Here is a 26321-nt window from a genome sequence, read left to right on the forward strand (position 1 = left end):
AAGTGCATCATCTTTACAGGGCAATTATGAGTTTACAGAGACTTTGTATGTATTTGATTACCTGGTATTTAGAAGATATGTTTTATCCTAGATGATGTGCAGTGCACTAATTGCAGGGATCTGCTTGGAGCAATTGAGGCAGCTGGGGTGTATGTATTTTGCCTAAGGGACAGTTAGTGTCCTTTACCTGGGATTTATCCAGGTAACCATTAATCAGTCTGGTCAATCAGGAGGTAACACTGAGTCCTTTAAAGTCAACATGAAAAAAGTTCAAACCATGTTTACTTTATTAATACTGTACATGTTCCTGGTTTTATTGTAGATAATTCCTTGGTGCATGTTATTGCAAAGAAAACATTTGGCTTTACGACTACTTTTCGGCTGTTAGAGTTACCTTATCTTATTTTCAGCCAACACATTCTCTTGACAAGTTGTTGTTATTTTGCATTTTACAAATTTATATGAATTCATATCTCATTTGTACCGTTTTTGAACAACCTGCTCAAGTGCAAAATACAATTTTTTTTTTAATTGTGTTGTGCTTTTTAATCTTTAATTTTTTAATAACTTCTAACTGTTTCACTTTCTCTATTTTTTTACAATTTTTAAAATCTATTGCCAGTCAGTTATTTTAGTGCTTTACCTTAAAATTATTTTAGGTGGTTGCAAGCATTTCTAATTTATTTTTAAATTAGCAGAACTTATTTATAAAAAAAATGCATCTAATATATTTTTTTAAAATTATATTTCAATCAACATGTTTTTAATCATTTTAGTTTTAATTGTAGTTATCAATAATTATCCTAGTTACTAATTTGTATGAAAATGCAAATTTGTAGAATAAGTTTTGTCATGAGATTTGGGTTGTTTTCACCCCATTTTGGTATAAACTGCCCTCTTTTCAAGATCCAATCGACTCCTGGTGGATAATACAATAAAAAGTAAAAAAAAAAAAGTACAAAAAAAAGTTTCAACCATTGTTTTCTCATTAAATATCCTGTTTCACTCCAAAATGTCACATTACGTCAGTAAAATGGTTTGCGGACGCCATTTCATGTTGAATTTAAAGGCCTGGGGTGAGTGAGTGTGTAAGTGGGTGGCAACGTGAAGGGATTCTGTCATAATGCCAAGTGGAGCAGTGTGCCACTTCCACGGAGAGAAACCGCGCTGGAGTGGAGTGGAGAACAGCTTCGCTCATAAAAAGGGAATGCATAAGTGCTCGGCTAAGCAGTCTTCAAACGAGGGTCTCTTCTTTACTGTCAGGATATTCCAGTGCGCCGTACCCCTCGGGAGGAGCGGGTAGTTGATCCCTTAGAAGTGGCCGGTGCTGGGCCAAGGTTAAAACTGCTAAGAGACACCCAGCAATTCAGACTATCCTTTATTATTCTATCAAGAAAACTTATTTGTTTCTGAACCTTTCTTGTGGGGACTTACTTTAGGTACCCTGCTCATTACATCTCTCTCACTCTCACGCTCTCTCTCAGCTCTGGGTCTTCCTGCTATCTGTCTTCACAGCAGACAGTGACAGACTTCCCCTGGGCCCGGCCTTTTACTTGATGTAGTCATACCTGCCCCCCTCCCTCTCACCACCACCACCACCAACCATACATCTAGGGAAGACAAATCTAGAGGAAGAGCCGCAAGCTGTGTGTTCTAACCACTGGGACACACACACACACCTGGCCTCTGCCCCGTGGGCTTGCAGTTGGAGTTGCTAACACAAATACACCCTATCCTTCCGTAGACCGCGTTCCTGAATGTTTGTGTCCCGAGAGCAGTTCTTCCTGATGAGGCAAATAAATAAACTCAATGAACGCGTGCTTTCTTCAGAAACAGCTTATTTTTTTGTTCGGGCTTGAATTAATAGTTTTAACTAGTGAGCTACTAGGTTTTGAAACTCCCAACTGCTTACAGGCTGCTCTGCAACTGCTGATTTGAAACACTCTTAGCATTTTGCTAAGCTACTTGTGAGATTCTTTTATACTAAAAAGTATTACACTTTTTAATATACACTTCTCAGTATTGAATGAAATATAAGTTTTAGTAGTTTTTATGATTAATGTTATTTAACTTCTCTGCCATTTTAGGATTTTTTTTTCACCTGAGCCTTACTTTTAATGCATTTGACAGTTGTTCAAAGAACTTGCATTGCATTCAAGGGGTTTTATTTTTTATTTTTATTTTTTATTTTTAGTGTTTAAAAATTGTTTTTATGCGCACTTCTCTGCATTGAACAAAAAATAAAAATTTTTCACTGGATCTGGATTTTTTTCACCAGATTTTTCTCCACTGAGCTTCATATTTCATGAGCAACTTTCTTGCATTCAAGGTATTTTATTTTATTATTTTAGTTTAATTTAGTTATTTGATTTTATTATATATTTAAATTTTTTTAATTTAATTTTAATATTTTAATTTTACATTTTTAAAATGTATTTATTTATTAGTTTGTGCAGTCTCTGTAATGCGACTATGCTCTACTGTTTGAGCTACTTTAGCTGGTCGTAATGGCATTATGGGCCAAAATGAGATAATTAAAATTAAAAACAATAATTAAAAACAGCCTTGTGTTGTTGAACCTATGATGTCTTAAAATGTTCCTTTTACAGGCAGCTCACTAGATTGTTGGAAAAGAGCAAGTTGTTACGTGTGCTCAGGTGGACTTTGCTCAATCATATTTGGTGACAAACTGAGGTGGCGCACTCCTGACGAAGCGTTCGCTTCTCTGCGGGACTGTTGTTTCAGTAGCCTGAGGGAAAAGACATGAGATGTGCTGGCACAACTGTGGCTGTCTCCACTAATCATGTTGGCTGCTTCTTTGTTTTATTAATAAGAGCATTCCTGCGAGCTGATGCAAGGCTCTAGAAACAGCCTTTGTGGGACTTATATAAATAGACCTGTATAAGGCTTAACATGATAAAGAGTTATTAATCTGGTAACCTGCTGAAAAACTACTGAGACTGTTGTCTGTGTGTGCTGGCGTGTGCGTAACGTGCAGAAAGAGCTCTTCCACAGGTGCAAAGGAAGACAAATAAAGCTAACAGCCCTGCTGAAAAATGCGAAACGGTTCCGCATGTGCCTTGAAGAGTTCCTATATAAAGAAGAGGACAGGAAAGATGGAGTAAATGAGTCGGTGATAAAAAAGTGGGAAAGGACTGGCAGAATAAAGCGGTGTTCCATTTTTATAAATATTGTCAAAGTTGTCATCTTGTATTACGTCCGTTTTATTTTCTTTTTAGATCTGGGTAATGCTCTTTGTAGTTAAATGGAGCTCTGGTGTGTGCCGGAGAGCTGAAGTTGCAAATTTAAACCAGTCTGTCGGCATTGCCAAGTGAGTTACGGCTTGAATCCTTGCGTTATTTTAAATATTGCTTCTTGAACAGTCCTTTTCACGGCAGAGGAAAATCTTTAGCCGGGTTTAATGTTTGCCATATTTTCTTTCACTGAGAACTAAACAAGAGGGAAAAAAGCAAACCGTGTAAAATGAAATTTCAGGTATCGCAGTCAATTATCCGTTATAGAGCTTTCAATGTTTTAGAGGCCAGTAATACACTTTTATGGGACGGAATTGAAATATACTCATTTTCATCTGAAATAATAAAGACTGATTCCATTAGCTGGCGCTGTACGGACCATCTGAACATGGTGCTGGCCGTTTACCATCTTCATTCTGGTGAAATGATCCAGGCTGGAAGTACTGAATTCAGAAGGCATTAGTGGGGCTTGTGTTTTGGAGTCGGACCGGAACGATGAGCCCAATCCGCTGTCTGGGGGCTGCAGATGTGCTGATCTGGGATCAGCCGGCTGGATCTGACAGCCTCAATCCTCTTCAAAGCCCTCGGCACGCCAACCGGGCCATGAAAGATTGTAAAAGCAGGTATTCAGGTTCAGAGGTACATTGAGATCCACTTCAGCGAATCTGTGCTTCATGCACTGAGCCTGTCATCATTTGAATGTTTACAGATTGACTTCAAAAATGTTTTACTATGATTACTACTTTTTTTAGCTTTAAAAAAAAACATTAAAGTGTTATTCAATATACAAGTTTTTAATTTATGATTTAAAATTAATTTCGCTTTTTTATATTGAGATTTTACAATGTCTTGGTGTAGCTCATCAAAAACGTAATGATATTTCATGAATTCTTAATTATTGATATTTGTTAACTTGAAAAATGTATTTAAACTTTTTGGGAAATTATGATTAAGATCTACAAAAATACATCACCATTTTATACAATACACTTTTTAAATTATGAATAAAAATTTAGACCTTTAGTAAAATATCATGTGGTGTGGGTCCCCAAAACGTAATAAAAATATAATTAGTGTTTTTTATTTAATGATTAAGATCAAGGTCAAAGGAAATATTTTTCTTTTTACACCACAAGTCATTAAATTTGAAACAAAAAAGAAAGTGAAAAATGAAGTTTAAAAAACACACAGTTCTTGAATACAAGGAGTACTTTTTTTAATGGACACTCGGTAACACTTTACAATAACATTTAATTTGTTAACATTAGTTAATGTATTAACTAATATGAACTAACTATGAGCAATACATTTGTTACGGTATTTGTTAATCTTTGTTAACCTTAGTTAATAAAATGTTAATAATTACAACTTTTGATTTCAATAATGCATTAGTAAATGTGGAAATTAACATGAACATAGATTAATAAATGCTTTAGAAGTGCATATCATTAGTTCATCATAACTAATGAAACCTTATTGTAAAGTGTTAGACTCTTATATGTCATTGACTCATCTGCCTTTGTTGCATGGAAAGTATAAACGGCTGTCAAGTTCACGATGCTTTGTCTATGTTAATACTGTTGACGTCTTTAGCAAACTGTGTTCCCTAAACAATAAAAAAGCAAGCTGGGAAAAGACAATCTACCTTTCACCTCTGACCCTGTCAGAGTACTGGAAGCTTTTAGTCCCCGCTGGGCTTGCTATTTTTTGAAAGGGTGTGAAGTGACGGCCCACCTGTATGAGATTTACCCAGGAGACCTCCGCCCCTTGGCCTACCTGGCTCAGACGGCGTCTTTTCAACCCTGCTCTCTCGGAATCGTCTGTTCCCGTGCCAGCCGCCGACTCCGACCCTGAGCACAGGAACGGAACTGCATCTGCCTCTGGGGTAGACGGAGAAGAGAGAGAGAGAGAAAGAAGAGAAAAGAGAATCTTTGCTTCGGGGAGGATGGGATTTTGGTCACGAATGAGACAAACTGTGGTTTGTTTCGCCATCTCTCCATTTCCTGACCTCGTTTGTTTTTGCGTTACTTCCTTTTTAATATGGATGAGGAAAAAAAATCAGCAGCTTTCACTTTTTACTGCTAATATGCACTTCTGGAGCCGAATCGGAATTCATGGACGTGTTTATCCCCGCGTTGCTATCTTACCTTAGCAACTCTCAGCATCAGCAATATAAACAGCTCTTAACAGGCTGTCACAGAAGTTCCCATGATCCCTTGTTGCAGTCTCAGTACTTGCAGAAACAGGATAGAGAATGAATCACCACCCCCTCCACCCTTTCTTGTAAGTGCCAAAGAAAATCTGCTGATATTAGAACATAAAAAAGAGAAAACCTCAGTGCATAGCCAGTGAATTGCGTTACCATGCCGCGAAGACGCTGGTCCTGGGATTTTTGTTTTATCTGTTGCAAGCTGATTTTTTTTTTTTTTCGGTGTGTTTTTGTCCCTGAAGCAAAGGCAAGTTTGGTCCCATTTCTCTTCCGTCCCAATTAAAAGGCAAACGTTCCTTTTTTGGTGCATTGCCCTCCCCCAAATGCACATTTTATCTTTTCGATCTGAAGAAGAACGCCCACCCTTTCTGTATCCCTCAATCCCCCGTAGAAAAAAAATGCATTTTCCTCTGTTCTCACAGGTCAAAGTTCACCAAGAGGGGCTTCGGGGGCTAAACATGATGCAGCAAGCCTCAACATTGGCAGCCCAGATGAGCCTGCCAAAAACAATTACAAGACGCTGCAAACTTCTGTCTCACAGCCATAATCAAAGGTTCCCTGTGCAGATTTATTGGGCTGCTTTATTTACGACCTTCCATTATAGCGGCAATATACACCCATTACGGGATATGACAAGGCTTCATGCTTGCTTACACCTCGGGCTGGTTAATATGGCAGTGATGCACTCGCTCAGCAGCTGCTCGTTTCTGCAAGCTCTCCGATGCAACAAGTCTTGCATCTCTCGAACAGTGGGTTTCTTGCATGAAATTATGAAATAGAGGGTAGTCATGATGAATAGTTGGCGACGTGGGTTTTGAAAGCTGTTGTTGGGGTTTTGGTATTGTCCCCTACATGTCACATCCTAATGATATAGATGGTCTGGGTTGATGTAAATTAACCACACGTGGTTCCTCTTGGCTCCATAGGCAATAAAACTACCCACATCTTTGGTTGGCGTCCCCCATGATACAAGACATGCCTGCATCTTCTTCAGTCATGCGAGTTTCGCGTGACTGCCTCAGTTGAAAGCTTTGAATGAAGTATACAACTCCTCAACCAGGTGCATTTAAGTGATTCCAACTGTGAACTTGTTGGACCCAAAAAAGCACCCTTGAGTGTCCAAAACGTCCCAATGTACAGAAGATCTGGGTGTGGAAACCGGTAAAGAGTTTACTATATCTCTGTCTTAGTGGTCTTCAGCTGTTGTTGTGGCGAGGTTTACTGTACAGCACGTACTGCATGTGTAGATAGTACCATTCCCACAATGCAATCACAATGCTTCATGTTGATGATTTTTATGTTTTTATCTTTTTGCTTTTGTAACCAGGTCAAATGGCCAAGGTTAAACAAAGCAAGCAAATTTAGTAAAAACAAGTTAAATGTACTGTGTGTTCCATGTTTCATATGGTTTTGGAATATATAGAGTAGTCAACATTTGAAGTGGATCAAAACCTTCTTGTCTTAGGACAACTTTGCTGAACTTTTTTGATCCACTTCAAATGTTTTATATATATATATATATATAATTATATATTATATTTAGGGGGGTGTACCACATGATATTTTAACACTTGAACTAACCTAGTCAAACTATTTAATGTATTACAATTTTTTTTTTAGGAATCTCATTTTACTGACTTAAATTAATTTAGACATTAAGATATCATAGAATATGTATATTCAAGTAATTGTATGTGTTAATTACATATTTAATGTATTTTTAAATAAATTATTAAATCAGGAAAAAACCTTACAACAAAATTGACATCTTTTTAAAGTGCAGTGATTTTTCTAATAAGACTATACACGTCAATAAGTCATCAGTTCACTGAATCATTTACTAATTTGAAGCCTTTTTTCTTCTTTCACTCAGTTTACCTCTTAAAGATACTAAATGCATTCCTCTTCTCTTGGAAGTTGCTTGTGTTTTTGTACTGCTGATAATAAGGTGCACGGAAGGTTGGTGTTTCTTTAGAGCAGATGTTTTCTAATTGAAAGGGCCTCTTTGTCACTGTTGTGGATGCATAAACACTTTCTGTCAAAGACAAATGTCCTTCGATCATAGCTGGTGCACTGTGTTGTAACCTTTGGGGAAAGGAAAAAGCATGCCACTCTTTCTTGCCACAATGCCATTTTAGTTTGACAAGTATCTCTTCAGGCAGACCTTCGATGCGCCTTCCTCCGCGTTTGTGTCCTTGGCTGCCATTGGCTGTTCAGAGACTCAGGTGGTTCTTTAGGTATATCCGAATATATGTATGGCGCACTGCTTGTTTATTATGTTCTTATGAAGGTTAGCAGCTGTGGCACTGTATTTGTACTGCAGATAAACACTTTCTGATGGGGTTGACTGTGAATCTGTGCTATTGATTAGTGTGTATATTTGCTTTTGTGATAAAACACTGCCTACATATATATTAGCATGCTTCCTTTGACTTCTAACAATGCCTGATGGTCACTCAATATGTTTTTCTTTTCTTTCTTTTTTTTCTGCAAGGTGTCACGTGATGATGGTAGAATCAGCAACTGAGACCATTCGAACTACACCCTCCAGTCAAAATGGAGTCAGCAGCCTAAGCAGCCAATCAGATGGCGGAGGAAGAGAAGGCGGGTCCAACTGTGACACCAATGGGGAGATCAGCCCTGTGGATTTACTGCACCTTCAACAGCAGCAGGTGTGTGTTTGTGTGTGTGTGTGTGTGTGTGTTGTTGTGTGCAAAAGACCCTAAGTTTTCTACCCTGACTTTCAGGAAGCGTGTTGAGCTGTAAGTTGTTTCTTGTGCAATTCCCTTGTCTTGCGCAACGTACAAACAAGCAGATATATGAAGCAAATTGCATTACATTGTTTTTAAAACCTCAAAGAGTTGATTGTTTGGTGTATAGTTTTTGATGGGAACTATAAAAATGTAAAGAGATAATTCACCTCAGTACGGAAATGCTGACAATTACTCATTCTCATCGTCAAACCTGTATAGTTCTTTTGTGGAACACAAAACGTGATTTAAAAAAAAAAACTTTATTTATTTATTGCAAACATCACAAGTTATTATTTTAACGAATATAGTTTTAGAAGGTTGCACCATATGATATTTTACATACGGAACTTGTCTTGCCAAACTATTCAGTATTTCAATATTTAATTTTCTATTCAGGAATCTCATCCTGTTAATGTAGTTTTGTCTTCATTATGATTAAAATACATTTATTAATAATTATATGAATTCAGACATTAAAAACATCATAGAATGTGTATATTCAAGGCATTGTATACTAGGAATTTAATGCTTAATGTATTTTTTTTTTTAAATGAAGCACACACAAAAAAAGTACAACATAAATGCCAAGCAATTTTTTTCTAGCTATCAGATTCACTTTTCAGTTAATCAAGTTCACAAAATGATTTGTTCATGGATCACGTTGTTCCGAATCCCGAATCAATTATCCATTTGTCTCACACATTTGCCCATGTCTCACACAGAGCTATTGTATGACTTCTGAAGATTTGAAATATCTACCTTATTTTTACAATGTGGATTTCCAATTCAAAAGCTGCTATAGGTAAATGACTAGAATGATTACAAATTGCAGTAAATGGCCAAACTATTAGCACTAAAAACGAGTATGAGTAGGATAATAGAAATAATATACCAAATACCAGTTTGCAATATAAAGCTGCATGACAGACTGTTTTTCCACAGCCACTCTCAGATTAATTGGGGCACATTATGATAATTTTATTATTTTTATGTCCTGTTATACTTGGAAGTTCCAGGCCTCGCGCACTGTCATTGCATGCAAAAGAGCAACCAACACAGTCTTTAAAATTTCTCCTTTTGTGTTTATAGTAAGAAAGTAAGTTGCACAGGTTTAGAGAGACATGAGAATGAGTCATTGATTTCATTTTTGGGTGAACTAATCTTTTAACCAAATCTGGTCCTCAGGCTTCATATTTCCAATGCTGTCATCCAGAACTACACTTGGCGATTTCATTCGTTCCTGTAGATGATGTCGACTTGACTGAATTCCTCACACTTGAGGTCCAGTCTTAGCAGCAGTGTCAGCCTAACCTGAGTCACAATAAACCTCTAAGCGACTGTTTTATGCAGTGACACGTCAGCGTGTAGAGGCTTGTGCTGTTTTTGCTCTTTGGCCTATGCGTCAGTGTCTTCCATATCCAGTTTGTCAGTTGGAATTTCCTCACTTCCCGGACTCTCTTGGCTAAAACTCTCTTTTTCTGTTCACACTCTTCCCTAAATGCATTACAGACACAGAGGGTAACAGGACCCCTCAACCTTGTTATCAATGACACAGGCTACACTGCACGCCTGTTAACAGATCCTAGTATGTCTTAATGTAATATTGATGAACTGTTACAAAAAAAATTGGGATCTGTTAAACAATATTATTTCAATCTCTGGATTGATTTGGTGTGTAAATGCAAAGACTTCTGACACGAATATCCTCTCTTTTCGGTCTTTATTAACCCTCTGATGCTGGTGTCCACAATTAATGGAGAGATCTTTTTAAAAGCCATTTTTAAATTTAAGCCATTTAAGTGTGGTGTTACATCCAAACCACAGTGAGTGATCAACTTTTAACCCATAATTCTGTATGGCCATCCTCTTTATAGAGTGTTTTTTTTTTATGAGAACATGCATTTAACGAAAGTGAGGCACCAAGGTGAACCTCTGGAATATTTACTATTATCTTTTATTGAATGGACACTTTTGTTTTTCAAAACAAATATTTTTGTTTAATGAATTTCAAAATTCAGGCATCAGAGGGTTAAATAACCCCACACAAAATTTGTAATTCAAATTAAATGTTTTATAATTTATATAATTTAAAAAAAAAAATGTTTATAAATTGTAATAAAAAAAAGACTAAGGCCTTGAATCAATAGTTTAACAGTATAGTATTTACTCAGTATATACATTCTGTCCCTCAGAACATGAAAGATGTTCAGTTGGTTAGCAATACAAAATACTTTTTTTGCACCTCCTATGATCTGAGATCTTGTGATTTCTGGAGTTTAAAATGGATATAAAAATATCTGTCTTAGTCTGTCTGACCATTATAGTTGCTCACAAATGGCCATATGTTAAAAAAATCAGCAATGAAGTGAGTCGTTTTGAGAGAAGAGGGCACAAGAGAAGCAGAACAGGAAGTGAGAGGGAAATAACTTATGTGAGAGTAAAATAATAACTACTTTGCATAGTTTTATTTCTGACAGTTGAAATAAGGGCTTGAAATTGTAGTGAAGGTAATGCATGTGAATGTTTGCACTCCTTAGCTGCATCGTGTGTGTGTGTGTGTGTGTGTGTGTGTGTGTGTGTGTGTGTGTGTGTGTGTGTGTGTGTGTGTGTGTGTGTGTGTGTGTGTGTGTGTGTGTGTGTGTGTGTGTGTGTGTGTGTGTGTGTGTGTGTGTGTGTGGAGACTCCCGCTGAGCGATCATGGCCTCACCACACACAAGGAGGCCTTTCTTCATGGCTCTGCATTCTGGTGTTGGTGCACCTGTACATGGTCATGTGAGCCAAAGCCTTTAATTAGAGATATAAATTGCCAGTTCCTTCTACTCTAAACCATTTCCAATGTCAAACATACGGCCGCAGTGGGCCTCAATGCCACACTCTTTCTGTCTTCTTCCTTTCCTTCCTTTCTGTCCCTCTTTATTTTCCTTTCCCACTCTTTCTCTAATGCCACACTGACCCATACTTTTGGTCTTTTGGTGGCAGCAGTAGCTCCTTGTAAAAGTAACGTCCAAAGCATTTTACATCACAGCTTTTTTTTACATAATTCATATGTATGCTGTGACAGCGTAACTATAACTCTAAGATAATTGTCACAGTTTGCAGGTCAGAAGAAAAGAAAAGCTTTTGTCTAGTTTTAAACTGCCGTTTCAGAGTCACTATAGTCTTGTTTGAGGATTTGTGAATTTGTCATAATCACGACTTTGTTTCTTATAATTTGCAACTATATCTCACAATTGCGATTTCATGCCTCACAATGTGACTTTATATCTCACAATTGCTTTATCTCACAATTGTTACTTATTTTCTCATAAATGTATACATGATATTAATTGGTTTAGCTGGCTCTTTGGCATGTCAGAACAGCAGCAGTTAATTTAATCCATGTTATAGGTTGAATTTTTCAAACAATCATTCTAGAACAATTCTAATGTTTCACTTGTTGTACGTATAAAATATATGTCACACAGAGATCTTCAGTGGTATAAAAGCTGTAAGCCACTGTCTAATAATGTTTTTTTTTATGTGGTTGCTGCCAAATAAGAGTGTGTGTACATGCCTGTGTGATTGTTAATGTGTAGGTGTATTTTATTTCTACACGGCCTTCAGCCTTATGGAGTGAGGCTCCACACACCTGCTCATCTTCCAGTAGCAATTCTAAACATTTAAACATACTTTGGTGTTATCTGAGTAGCTCTACAGAGGGAAAAAAAGCAACAAAACTAAAAAACGTATACTGTCCCCAGGGCGTCTGTTTGAACTCCTGTCATCATTTAAATGTGGGAAATTTACTAGTGCTTACATGTTTTTATTCACTTTTTTTCAGCCTCTATAGTCACTTTATTCAGAATCAGCATCCAGATACAATTAGACTTTGACTTGATGTTTTCAGCATTTACTTTTTTAGACCAAATTAAAATAGTGACTTTAAAAAGTTTCACTGAATGACATTCCCTCCATGTCCTAACCTCTTTGTCCACAGAGATATCCCAAATATTCTTCTCAGTTCTTCACTCCTCTTTTTCTTATTCTTGAAGCGAGATGCAAGTTTTGTGCTAGCAAGCGATGCAATGTGCCCTTTATGATATGGGTGGCAGTGCCATAGAAATCTGCCTCTTTTATTCAATCTCAGATAGCCATTGTTCATAAGAATCTGATGAATGAATTAGTTCATCATCAAGTTCGCTCATTTGATTTTAAATGAATGGAGCGTTTGGCCTTGAAGCCAAATGACTTTAATGAGGAAGGCTCTGAAAATGGCAAAGCAAGCAGTAAAGTGTTATCATGGCAGAACCTCCTAAAAAGTCATTTGTCAAGTTTTAATGTCTTGCTCTGCTATCCGCATTTTTAAAAATGGACCTGGTCACTATGATGCCCAGCAGAAATTGAGTGAGTTATTGAAAGAGAATGAGATGTTTCAGGAATTCTTCCAAAAGCCCCTTTCACTGAAATGTTGTGTAAATGTATCGACTTATTGATAGATGTCAAACTTTAAGTAGAGTCATGCTCTTTGTCATTGTACAGGTACACAAGGTTGTATTCATTTAAATATATTAAATGTATAGAGACGCAAACCGAAGTGTATAATTAAAGTTGTAAATTAAAGAGCTATAATAAATACATAAGAAATATACAAGAGAATTAAACATTGTTTAGCTTAAATAAAAATACAATTATGCAATAAAATTTTATTAATTTTGTTCAAAAGCTTAAAAACACTAATTACTAATATTTGTTTAATATAAAAGATTACAATTAGAAATAATAATTTTAAAATAAAATACACAATTAGTAAAAACATTTGCAAAAGTAAAATAAATAAATAAAACAAATACAGTAAATAATCATGAATGGTCCATGCAATTAGTTGACTAAAGCTGTATAATACACTTTTTAATTAAAATGCACATCAAAACCATCCCCTTAACCTAAGTAAATGCACTTCTGTTTCACTGTTTATTCTGTTTGTCTAGTCTAGTCTCTTCCTCCAAGCCCAAATCTTTCACCTGGAAGCGGCACAGTGCAGCGATACTGGTTAAACACCCTGCCAAGAAGCGTTGGAGCAGAAAAACAGTCCCAGCTCCCTCTTTGCAGACCCGTGTTGTCAGAGCACAAAGCACTCTCTCCCTGGGCCCCTCGGGAGCCTGGGAGAAATCACAGGCATCTGCAGACGTCAAAGACTCAACAGTCTTTACCAAACAAACAGAAGCCCAGCAGAGTGATGGAGAATGCGAGCAGAGGGAGGGTGAGATGGTGAAGTAGCGAAAGAGAGCACCAGGATGAGTTTGAGTCAGAGAAACGGAGGCTGGCATCTTGGAAGAGGAGGGGATTGTGGGTACGGACAGATACGAGGTAGCCGAGTCAGAGAGGGTAAGAGAAAAGAGTTGAGAGGGAAGAGGGAAAGTGGGGCTGAAGTGGTTGGAGAGAGGGAATGGATGGAGGGAGGGAGGGAGGGAGGACGGGAGGGTAGGATGGGGGGGGGGGGGGGGGGGAGTGCAACGCTGAGATGTGTCAAGAAAGGGCGCCTGGGCCCCCCTGAGGAATGTTCCTTGTCTGCTTCACAACCCCAAGACCAGCAAAACCCTTTGCTTTGTAGAAAAAAAGGAAGACAGGAGAGGTAGAGAGAAAAAAACAAGAGTGCACACTAGTGGAGTCCTTATAGAATTTCATCCTCTTGTTGCACAAAGCCAGGAATCCAACCAAGGGTTTTCTGTTTTTCAATCCCTAGAGTGTTCTTCACTTCAAATGTTCCCGCTCCACAGCCAGTCTACAGCTACTTCGGCCTGGGCATGGGGATGTGGCCCTGACAGACCCCTCTGCTGCACCTCGCTTTCTTTAATAGGGTGGTCTTATCTCTCTCTCACTCTCTTTAGGGATACAGTAGACCTGTGGTTTCGCTTCAAAGCAACCATTTAGATAGAATGTGCCCCAAATGGTGCGTAGCAGGTTAAAAACATTGTCTGGTCCAGACCAGCTCTCTTGAAGCACCATGTGGCCTGTCTTTTGGCTACTAGTATGTTGTTTAGTATCAAGAGAACCAATTTCCCTTTAAAGTTCTCCACCATAACTCATCCTGCTATGAGTGATGCCATTGATATAGGTATAAGCAATTGGACATACGTTTTTTTTTACCTGGTGGACGATAAAGAGGTTCAAAACGCCAATAATTGGGTCTAAATTTCTAGGGATCAGGGGTCTCATTTATAAAGTACACGTACAAAGGGATTTGATCCTACATACTGTGGATTTTATCCTACATCAAACGTAAAGAACCATCGGGATTTATCAAGGCAAAGTGAAAATATTATTGTGTACGCCAATTGAAGAGCATGCGTACAAACTTTTTGCTCTTGTATATATACCAGTAATTAAAACAGCCCAACATTGTTTATTAAAATGTAATGATAAATAGACAATCACAATATGCATTAATATTATTATGTGTTCTGTAGGTAGAGTTGATGCACTTTTTCACATTGCGCTTGGATTTAAGATTAACTCTGATTTATAAAATAGGATGCTTTTAGGATCTTTTAATGTGTATATAGATGTTGTAAAATCTTTATAAATTCAGATCAGTTTTGACCACTTCTGAGTTTTGGATTAAACTCTCATGAGGAGGAGTAAGAAGACAAGCAACTGCTTCCCTAATTAGTGGAGAGTTGAGAAAGAGTAGCACAAAATGGAGATGTGAAACACCAGAGAGAGACAGATAGAGAAACAGGCAGCCAGACTCCTCCTTTAGTAATAGAAAAACATTGACAGCTTAACATTGGTTCTGGTTTGGAGCTGGTGCATATGGAGACCACATCGTTGTAAAGCTCTGGCTCTTTTGATCAGATGGCCTACAGACAGGAGATGGCAGATGATTTCACTGTCTCTCTCACTTCCTCTTCTCACTCTCCACTCACTTTGACTTTATTTGACTCTTTTGGAAAATGATTTGGTTTGATGGAATGGGTCACAGTGGTCATCTGTCCGTTTTTAAAAACCAGCCCATTTATACATATTATGAAAATTCAACAACATGCTCAGGCAACCCACCAACTAGTTGATTTTGAACATCTGAGTAATTTTACACTTTTTTCTAATGTTGACTTGTTATATTTGGTTCATAAGTGTTCCTAACAATTTCTGTGGTTTCTCTTGTCCTTGGTCTACAGTGTATGTCAGTGGCGGCTGCTGGTCTTTCAAAGAGGGGACACTGTATGAATGAATGAATGAACAAACGGTCTAAAAAAAAGATATTGAACTCGACGAAGGAAATGTGGGAATTGTTAAACTGAAATAAGGAATGTGGTGTATAATTGTGTGAAGTGTATGATGGAAATTGGCTGGCAATTTCACGAAGCAAATATCAAGAAATAGGTTGCAGCAGTTTGTCTTTCGAATACACTTGCAAAATCTGCGATGGGACTGAGCTCGAATAGCTTCAGCGTCAGTGACTTTTTATAGTACAAAATTGCTGTCAATCAAAAGGAGATGCAGTCTTACAACAGAACCTCCAATCATCACGCAGAAGCCCGGAGTCCAGGCCAGCCCACTCCTCCATTCACCCCAGAGACGTTGAGCGTCCGTGGGCGGGACTTAATCGCAGCATTTATCCAATGAAAAAACTGTTCAAAGCAGCCCCATTTAAGTCAATGGACGCTGGGCTTCAACAGGGAAATGCACTGTGACGCTATGGGAATGTGTGAGAAGGATATCGAGTACAGTATATGTAGCTGATTCTGAACGAACGACATGAATGTGTTCTCACGCATTTTTAGTCAATAAAATGTTTACAGAATATTACATATTTGACCATTTAATTTTTTTACATTATAGGGGAAGCCGAGCTTCGCTTGCAGTCTTAAATAAATCCCCACTGGTCTATATTGTGAGGGACACTTGATGGTTTTTCTTCCTGTGGTCATTGTATCATAACCCACCCCCACTTTTTATGTTATTACAACTCAGAATTACCCATCTCCATGTGACGTTTGCTTTACTCTTTGTTTTCTCTGGCACCGTCCACCATTAAGAGGCCATAATGGACTCTGCAAATTGGTCGTAATTATAGCTTTAATTAAACTGTCCACGCCGCAGATGGAAAGAGTGGATAAAGGCATATAGATCTCAGATGTCTGGACAGATAGGCCATATTGAGTTGGCTGTCCTGATGGCAGATCATAGGTACCCGTGAGGTAGTCTAGACGCTCTAATTGGGTTCCTGCGTGTAAAATGCTAAGCATGGTGAGATTGGGCGCTTTGACAGTCAGGGTGTTTGGCCTCTCTCCCGTCTCATTACTGTTGGGAACGGCCTTCTGTTCAGTACTCGGCGGACAGTAATGGCCGTATCACGTCCTCTGTGTGAAATGAAGCTCATTTGACCAATTGCAGCCAAACGTGTCAGCGGTCACAGTGCCTTGGGCCGACTGACACGTACAGAGCCGCTCTTTCTCATCTTCCCCTCAAACAGCTTAAATCTAACGAACAAAAAGGGAGGGGAGGGAGAGTCTTAAATACAGGGATCATATCCCTTTTGGACAAGGATGCAAGGTGATGGGGGCCAGGCCTGAAGCCAGCTTAATAACATCCAGTAAATCGAACATTTTCAGCCCATTGAAAGGTGTCATCGCTTAAAAGCATTCCACACTTTTAATTGTGGTCCGTCTCATTGTACGGAGGTCAGCGAAGATGAAAGGTCAAGCTTGGTCACAAAACGCTGGTGGTGATGGAGGTGCAAGGGGTTTTAGAGGGAGGGCGTTAAGGGAGGGTAGTTGCCTAGCATCTGTAGACGACCTCAATAGATGCCGCAGCTATTCCAAAAAAGACCTCCGGCGTGCTGGTTTCCTGTTGTACAATTGAAAAGCTAACCTGGCTTTGAGCTTCTTACATGGTTAAGAAAAAGTAACTGGGAGGACGTTTTTGTACTTGCTTTGTTGTTTTCACTCAATGCTCTCAGAAATGAAGAAAATAAGAACTTGGTAATGTGTTTATGTGGGTTTATCTAGATTAAGGTCCTAGATAATGTTTTTGCTATAGAAATGTATTGTTTCGTTCGACACTAAAGTTGCTGTCTAGGATTGGTTGCACATGCACTATAAGTAAAGGTTCATATGAAGTGTAATGTATTTCACATGTGCTCTGATGTATTCTTCGCATGTATTCTTCATCTAATGATTTTTTCACACGTGGAGTCCTAATTCTGGAATGTGGGAATGTCATATTTATGGGGAGGGTAATAAAACTAATTTATGACTTTTCCAGGGAAACCTTTGAGAAGGCTAAAGAGGGCCGCTGTTAGTGTGCATTTATATACGTGTGTGTGCTGGTATGCTTCTCTCTATGTGTATGGAGACATTAGGAGCAGTTGTGGCAACACACAGTCGCCTCTTCCTGCGTCTATCCAGTGCGTCTATCTAACCAGAGCATCTCAGAAGGACTGCCAGCACAGCTGGGCTCAGATCAGTTCCACACACATAGCCAGACAACAGTAGTACTGTCACCCAACACAGATCACATTTACAATAATCACAAACTCGTATGGGAATAATTGCGAGAACAACAAGATGTGAAATGACTTCTGGTAACATGGTGTTAGAAAGAATCAGAGCAGTACATGTATGGATTGAGGGATGAATTGTTTATATATTTTTATTGTTAATTTTTTGATCATTAATTTAATTTGTTTTTAATAAATGCATTTGTTTTTAATGTATATATTTTTACAGTTATTTTTTAAGCATTTTATTGTTGTTAATTTACAAGGTTGTGAACTTTATTAAAGGTGGATTGCTTAATTAACATCAACAAAAAACATCACTGTAAAATTTTATTTATCATTTTTCTCCATCATATTTAATTTAATCCATTTTTAAAAGAGTTCTGAAAATAGATAATATATTTGTGTTTGGAGTAGCCTGAAATTGAAGTTGTTATTGACTGAAAATCTAGAATATTTCAAACCAAATTTGACATGACAAATTTAAATGAGTCAATGAGCCATATGGCTTTTTTTTGAGCCCCTGGTCACAAAATGTTTCCGGTTTATTTTTAATTCATTTATTTTTCATTCATTTATTAAGCTTTTTAACTCGGTTTATTCATTTTGTTTCAAAGCAAAAATAATCATTTGACAAAGATTATAACGTTTATTAAAGGTGGAGTGTGTAATTTATGCGTCAGTAACGGCAAGAAAAAAATCACTGTCACACTGTAAAGTTTTATTCATAATTTTTCTCCATCATATTTTGCCCTCTGACTTACAAGCCCTCATTTAGCCTCTTGTTTTGGCGAACATGCTCAAACATAATAGATTCGCACCAACAAACACTTACGTCCCACTGTCTAAAGTGGTGCCACAAAGCCACCTTTTATTCTTTGCCTGTAATTTCCACGGCCTGGGCAGTTCATAGGCAGTGCTTGAAGCACATCAAGCATTGACCTTCTTCTAGTCACCATGGCGATTATGAAAGATTCTCAGCTGGATACTAATGTGTGGGCATTTGGAGGTATAACTCCCTCGGAGCTGATTGACAAACCACTAGGGAGAAAGGGAGGAGAAGAGAAAAAGGAAGGAAAAGGATGGGGACAGGAAAAAAATAGGGCAGGAGAATGGATTTAGTGATTCGGAGAGAGTTGTGAGGAGTGGGAGGGGGAGATTTAGGTAAGAGTTGAAGTAGAGAGAAATGGAGGAAGGATGGAGAGAATGAGGGGCAAGGGAGGGAATTTCAGTTTTGGAGAGTTGGCGAGGCAGAGGGAGGGCTTCTTTAGCCTTATTACACTTCCTACTGGACTCCACGTCAGGAAACAGCCATAAGTGACACTAATTGGCATGTGTTTTCGCTGTATCAGCTCTAATCAACAGATGAGGTAGAAAAAGAGAGTAAATTGTCAAGGACTGGTGCCACTTTTAACTTCTTAAAGGACGAGTAACTCAAAAAAAAATGTACCATGTCGGTTCAAACCCCTATGACTTTATTTTCTTAGACAAAACACAAAATAAGATATTTTGAAAAATTTTCAAGCTGCTTTTTTCACATAGTGAAAGCAGTTTGTGACCACAAGTTGTCACTCCAAAACACATTTTTGTAATAGCATTTTCTATTTTTTTATTGGAAAATACTTATGTTGTGATGTTTTTCATAATGCTTCAATCCCCCCCCCCCACCCCACAAAAGTCCAAAATACTCAAATTAATTCTGTTTTAATGTATTTTTGATCATATAAATGCAGATCATATAAATGTACAATAAGAGATTCAAAAACATAAAAAAATAAAAATAAAATTTTAACGACTTTTTAACTTTTCAATACCAAACTTCTGAAAAAACATTAGATTTGTGTTAGCAGTAGCCTGAAATTTAAGTTGTTGACTAAAACCAAATAAAGTGTGACATGATAAATGTAAGTATGTAAATGAGCCATATGGCTTTTTGGAGCGTCAGTCACAATGTTTCCATTTAAAAAAAAAGAAAAAAGATTGTGTTCCACAGAAAAATAAAGTCATTTGATTTTGATACAGGTGAAGTTTTCCTTTTAACCAAGCTGAATACACATGCACACTTATGTACTCACTAAGCCCAATTTCCTTGCCTTCAATGCCCACTTAGAACTCTGCATTGTGCTGTGTAATGCAGAGGCCTAACCTTACGCCATCCCAGAAGCCCCCACTCTGCACTCGGCTTAAGAGACCCCTCAGCTCTCCATCTCTGTCCTCCCAACGGCCCTCTCCAGGCTCCAAAAATGGAGAACCCCCAGGGGAAACAAAAAGACGAAGAAAAAAGCAAAAGAAATATGCACAGCACCACTCTCAAAGTTGTTGCCCTGGTAACTGGTGAGGGCAAGGGACTGCAAACAATGAAGCCAGATCCCTTTTTAAGTGTTGCTAATTAGCTTGCCTCCGCTTGCTCTTTGTGTTTGCCATCTTAAAAAGAGACTAAAGTCAACAGGGAGAGGCGTTGTTGGAGAAGAGAAGAGAGAGAATGTTGGTTTCTATTTTTCTTCTCCTTAATAGCCAAGGGTGGAGATAGAAGCGAGATGCAGGCCGCTTTGTGCAGAGTGACACGGATTGATGATATAGATTGATGCTACTGATGTAATTGAATATTGATGAAGAACATGTGAAACCTGGAGCTGGTTCGGTTTTGTTGAAGGTTTGCTTTCACAGTGCTGAAAGAAAGTGTGTTTGCTTTATCTTATTCACATTATGGATCATTAGAGGATATTTTAAGTGTCCTATTTGGACACGACAGTTGTTTCTTCTCTTTCGCTCTTGGTATTTGTGCTTATAGATGTGAAACGTGGCCTCATAGCACTCCGTTTCCTCTCAGTAAGATTTATTCCCTCCTAACTCGTCTTCAAAACCGCCCCACTCCCATTTAAACACAGATGGCAGAAACTTGTCCAATTCAATGTGCCGTTTATCCCTTTTGAATATTTTCTAAAGATCAGTATCACTTTAGCCACTACCAGGTGTAAAATCAAAATCAGACTAAAAGCGTGAACTTTATTTTTTTAGTTCTTCTCCAAGCAAGCAGTTTCAAGTTTTCCTCTGTTTAAACAATACACCGCATGTGTCTTTTTTTTCTTGCTTTTGGCAGCATCCCGAGTGTGTATTATTATTTTTTTCTTTATTAATAATAACAAAGAAATGCGCTCCATATGTGTGGTTTAGATGGGAAGCCCTGCTGCCAGTTAGCGCTATCCTCATCATGGAGACCAGGTCAGTCTGTTTAGCATGTGTGTAGGAGGATGGGTTTTGGACGGCGTCCCATTGGGCTAGGTCACTCAAGCCATGACTCGCATCACACCCCAACACCTTCCTTTTACCCCGAACCATCCCTGCAGACTCACTCCAAGATCTTGAAAAGCTCTCAAATACGACAAGACCTTGAAAGTCCATTTTTGCTTATTAGTTCTTGCAGTCCGCACAGCAGAGAGAGTTTGAAATCCTATCAAGTAGAACTTTGTTTGGCTGCCAGAAGGGCGGTGTTAAGAAAACCACAGCAAAACTGCCGTGCAATTGCCATCAATTAGCCGGCTGTGCGGCTGCCGAGGCTGGAGGATTTTGAGACGACCCGTATCCTGAACTCTCCGAGCTCTCTCTCTCTCTCTCCGAGCTGTCTCAATGCTGAACTCTCACTAATGCTTTGGTCCTCAGTACTACAAAGTGAGAGCTCACAGTGGCAACAACGAGGTAATGATGCCCAGAGAGCCCAGCCATAGTGGATTACACTTCCTCTTTTGCTCTTTCAGTATGGGACATGGGGATAAGTTACTGCAGAGAGAGACACCAGGTACATATGAGCTCATTTGAGCCTCTTTTACTGTTTGCCTTCCCCAAATGGGTTTAACAGCCATGCAATCCTCGCAATCTTTTTCACAGTTTTCAAAAACAAAATCTCTCTGACATCCAAAACACCGCTGCTATCGTGTTGCTGTCCATATTTACTTTTTTTTTTCCAGCAGGCTTTTTGTTTGAACATTTTTGGGGACTTAGAGGTGAGCAATGCACATCTGGAAAGCAGCAGAGGCAGCAAGTTTCAAACAGGTCCCCTTTGTGAAAAATAGGATGTAAAAAAAAATGTAAAAAAATAAAGCGGTCAGGGTTTTCAAACATTACAGCATATTTTGAAGTTTTTTCCTCCCTTATTTTTTTTTATTTTTTATTGCCTTGGCTCAAATATACCCTTTCCTCATTTTAATGGCCGATGGGAGTCTGCTGTAGCTGTTTAAATTTTAAGGTTTTGCTATAGACTTTATATTGCGGAAACATTACATTAAATGGCAAGAAGGGACAGCGGCGGGTGTTTTCAGATGATTTCGCCATTGAATAATTCACTCGATTTTGCCATTTTTCAGATGCGTGTTCTAATGGATCTTAACAAAAACAAATGTGACGAGTGACTGCGAACCGCATGATGGAACAGGAAGTGGCAAATTAAATCCAGCTTGGGCCAAAAAGGATCGAGAGAGAGGGGGGAAAAAAGGGAGAAATATGGTCAGAAGTGCAGTTTATTTGAAACCCACCGTGAAATTGGACAGCTCTGCAGGCTACGACTGCAATGAGTCATGGGGACCAAGTTAAGATCTGCAAAACCTTGGCCCGGGCCTGTAAACCCGATCCTGTCGTACAATCCACACCTCGTCCTGTAGCCCGGGGTGGACAGCTGCTAACAGGCCCAGTATGTCTGCCTGCAGCCGCTGTAGACGAAGCTCATTTGGTTACCAGCTGTGTTGGAGCGTTCCAGCATCAAAATAGACTGAGTCTGGTTCTCTGGCAAACAATAATTCATCCTTTAGCGATTATCGGCACGGATTGTCTCTCTGGAAAGTTACATTCATATTGGCCAGGCCAACACTCCATAAGCGATGGTGCGTAACGCTTTCGATTGTGTGGACAAACACATCCGCTGTGGCAGATTCCTCTGGTAGCTGACAGTGATGCATTTGATACATTACAAGCAACTGCTACCGAAAGCCACACTTCACGTAAATATGCCATTCAGATACAAAGCAATCCCACAAGTTGTCACACTCGTGAGTAATAAAGTGGTTGCCGTCAGGAGTGGCGAAAGGAAAGGAGCGGGCGCATTGTGCGCCTGTAGTTACTCAGAGCTTGAAGAGGTTGTACAAGCAGGTATGATTATTTTTGCCAAATCCCTCACATGAGTGGCGTTTTGGATGCCGGCTTACATTACATCTGTGAAACTTTTCTTTCATCTCGCCCCCCCCCCCCTCTTCTTCTGTTTCTTGTATCCAATGCAAGCAAACAGAAACAGCTCAAGTCTTCATTTTTAGACGCATTACGAGGAGAAAGCTGAACTTCCTAATTCCAGGAAGATCAAGCCCGAACCTCAAAAGAAGCAGCTTTTGGCATAGCTTTACTTTTCCTTTAAGGTTGAATGGCACCGGTTGGGAAAAAAAGGGTGCCTTTGTCTTCCTCTCTCTGCTCCTGATTCAGAGGTGGCTATCATGCTGGGTTCATGCTGAACGAAAGCACCCGAGTGTAACAAGTCATCCCGGTTTGTACCGCTGAAAGAAGGTTAAGTTTGGTTCTTTTTTCCCCCTCGGTGCGACGCAGGATGTTTTTTTTTCTAAATGTTCACATTCCAGTCCCGTTGATGTTGAGTGAGGGGAAAATAAGCTTTGGCCAGTTATTTATGAACTGCCATTTTGCAAATTGGAAATATATTCTGTCTTCACACCCTTAAAATATACTTTTTGTGGTGTGTTTGGGTTTGTTTGTAAAGTGTCTGACCACATCTGTCCATGCGTGCGTTTGTAGCATGAGGTAGGTAACATTACTCGCATGAAGAGCACACCCTGTTGCTTTCCTAAACAGTGAGAACAAATTACAGAGTGCATTTGAAATGCTATTTTTTTCTCATTTTAATAGAAAACTGACCTCACCTATTTGAGTTTAGTCTAATTTATTAGACTATATAGTCTCACACATTTGTCAAGTCTTCATTCAAAGACTAAAATACAAATATTAAAATTTCTCATCAATTTCTTCCAATTTACTTTAATTTTAATGTATATCAACATTTATCTAATTTATTTGTATTTATCCTAAGGAATTTTAGGAGAAACATCTGCTGAGGCAAAGTTTGATACTTCAATGAAAGACAACTTCGAACTCCATTTTGTTTCCTGAGCTATGAAAGAGCAACTTGTGAGCATACCGTTAATAGGGATTTATAACTTTGGTTGCTTTTTTTATTTTCTTATAATGTCATAAAAAATATATATTTAGTTTGTGAAGAAGTTGCATGAGATAAAACAAATTATTGTCAAGTCACAATGTGTGACATGATACCTCAAAGCTGCTTTGAGTGCGGATAAATATGCCATTTGGCAGTAGAAGCCAGAGTGTAAGTGGAGCATGTTGACAGGGGTTTATTTAAGAATGAATTAAAAACGCAGCGGCATGGCCCTGACGGAGGCCACCACTGTTACTTAGTTGATCTCTTCTAAAAGGGTCCTCACTAGCCAACTATAAATAACTGCACATCATATCTAACTCTGATTGGAGGTCAGCACAGAGGCAGGGGTTTGACTGGTTGAGGGTGGCCCACAGCGGTTTCATAAAGCTGATGTACACAGGCCCGTAGGAAAGTCAAAATTACATCTCTTTAATATCTCAAATGTTTCTCCTAGAATGCAATATTATTAAATGGATTTAATAAAAAAAAAAATTTAATTTGTTTTCTTAGTAGAGATAAGTTAAAGCCTTAGTATGTGTCTTAAGTTTCAGAAGAGATCTAAACCATATCTAAGGTTGTCTACAGTAACTGACTGTCCACAATTTGTTCTTTACATTTTTTTTTACTTGTTTTTATTTTTATTTTTATTTTTCTCTTCTCTTTTGTCCTCTTTTCTTTTTTTATATCTCTATGTTACTCTTATATGAAGGATTAGTCTGTTTCTTATTCCTGCCTCTTTCTACCCTCATCTCCATCAATATCTCCTGAGCTTCTCCCAGCATACAGTGGCAGTTTCAGTCTGTCTTCAGCTCTGGATCCGCCAACTCCAGTAACATGATTCCCTCTGACCCTTCTTGCCACCCTGGCCCCCCTACTACTTCGCCGCCATCCACGGCCCACCGTGGTCTCTGTTTTTGTACGGGGGTGGTTGTGGGGGGACGTTGCAGGCATCAACAATGGTTCTCTGTCAGTGATGATGGATCATTCCAGCATATGGTGCCCACCTGTCCGCAGAGGAGCCGACTTCACTGTTTAGATTTACAGGAGAGAGAGAGAAAAAGCGAGCGAGCGCCCCGTGTTCTGCCCTCTCCCTCATTCTCACTCCCACAAACACAGGCGGATTAGGGCTCCGATTCATCACCTCCCAGTCGTGTTTACTTAAGCAACCTGAGCGTAATGAATAGAAGCTGGGACATCCAGGAAAGAGGCGCGCAATCACCCCTGTTTGTGTGTTTTACTGCGTTGTTTTGGAACGGGCGTCGTAGAACGGCTCAAAAATTGGATCTGCCGTATTATTATTGGACGTCTGTGCTCACGGACGCGACTGTCACAACTTTGCTAGAACGAGAGCGTGTCGTACTAGGTGCGTATGCCAAAATGAATTCTTCCCTGTTATTTTCCCATAATGGACCCTCACCCGAAAGCCCCCCTCCTTCCCTCTCTCCTGCAAAAAGAAAAGAAACCCAGTTGTCAGCCATTTTTTTGAAGCCTGTTAAAGAGGGGAGGGCGAGAGCCAAGAGAAAAAAGGAAAAGAAAGACAGGGGAAAAAAGGGAAGGAGAGGGAGCCCCCTGCTAAATCTCCCTCACCCACCCCTTTGACCACCCCAAACCCCTCCACCCTCCACCTAAACCCCCCATGCCCCCCCCCCCCCCCCCCCCTCACGACCCTGCTGAATTAAAAAATGCTCTGTTATTAAAGGCAATGTCAGGAGTGTTGATTTACGGGGGGGGCCGATGACAAGTCAGAAGAACTCACACACTGTGCTGCTAAGGCCGCCAAGCTGGGCTCTGACCTCTTCACCCTCCCCTTCCCCTCTCTCACTCGCTCAAACTCTCGCTCTGGCTCGTCCTACCGCCCGCCCTGCACTGCAATAAAACCTGTCTAACTCAACAGCACAATGGAACTGTTGTTGGACCCGACCAGCAGCGGCCTCCCTCATATTTTCTTTAAAGGTGCAGCGCTCACCAGCGAATGCCACAAGGCTTTGGGGTGGATGGGAGAGAGAGATAAGATGAAAGTAGTTGAGCGAGAAGAAAGAAGCAACTCATGTTCCCTTTTGAAATCTGGATGTGTTTTTCACTCCCTGCTTAGATGTATGGATGGAAGTTATAAAGCATTTTTCCCCCCTGTTTGTACTCCAAATCTTTTTTTAACCTCCACTGTTCGTGAAAGCAATAAAATTGGCAAGTCAGACTCAATAGATTCTCCAGCCACAGAACGGAGCCTCTCCCCTGTTGCTCAGAGAGACTCGCCGCCACAGTTGCTCTCATTCTGGGCCAGTTTAGTGTAACCAGCCTCCGGTCCCACTGTTGAACTGAGTGCATTGTGATTAAGACCAGCCATGCTGACCACTTGTTCTTCACTAGATACTGTCCCTTTCTCCTTAAAAGAGAGGTTCACCCCAAAATTTCTTTC

At 39.3% G+C, this 26321-nt stretch overlaps 1 protein-coding gene across 10 annotated transcripts in view; it reads left to right on the forward strand.

Moving 5' to 3' along the window:
* The window catches only part of foxp4 (forkhead box P4), a 306386-nt gene that overhangs the window by 210117 nt on the left and 69948 nt on the right, over nucleotides 1-26321 (forward strand). For all 10 annotated transcript variants that reach the window (XM_077203301.1, XM_077203303.1, XM_077203306.1 and 7 more), the window contains one exon: nucleotides 7958-8135. In XM_077203301.1, coding sequence (XP_077059416.1) covers nucleotides 7958-8135 — 178 coding nt within the window. The remainder of the gene's footprint in view (nucleotides 1-7957; nucleotides 8136-26321) is intronic.

The sequence above is a fragment of the Siphateles boraxobius genome, unplaced genomic scaffold, assembly GCF_051911475.1.
Source record: "Siphateles boraxobius isolate OS27281-9 unplaced genomic scaffold, OSU_SipBor_1 5, whole genome shotgun sequence".
Taxonomy (NCBI): domain Eukaryota; kingdom Metazoa; phylum Chordata; class Actinopteri; order Cypriniformes; family Leuciscidae; genus Siphateles; species Siphateles boraxobius.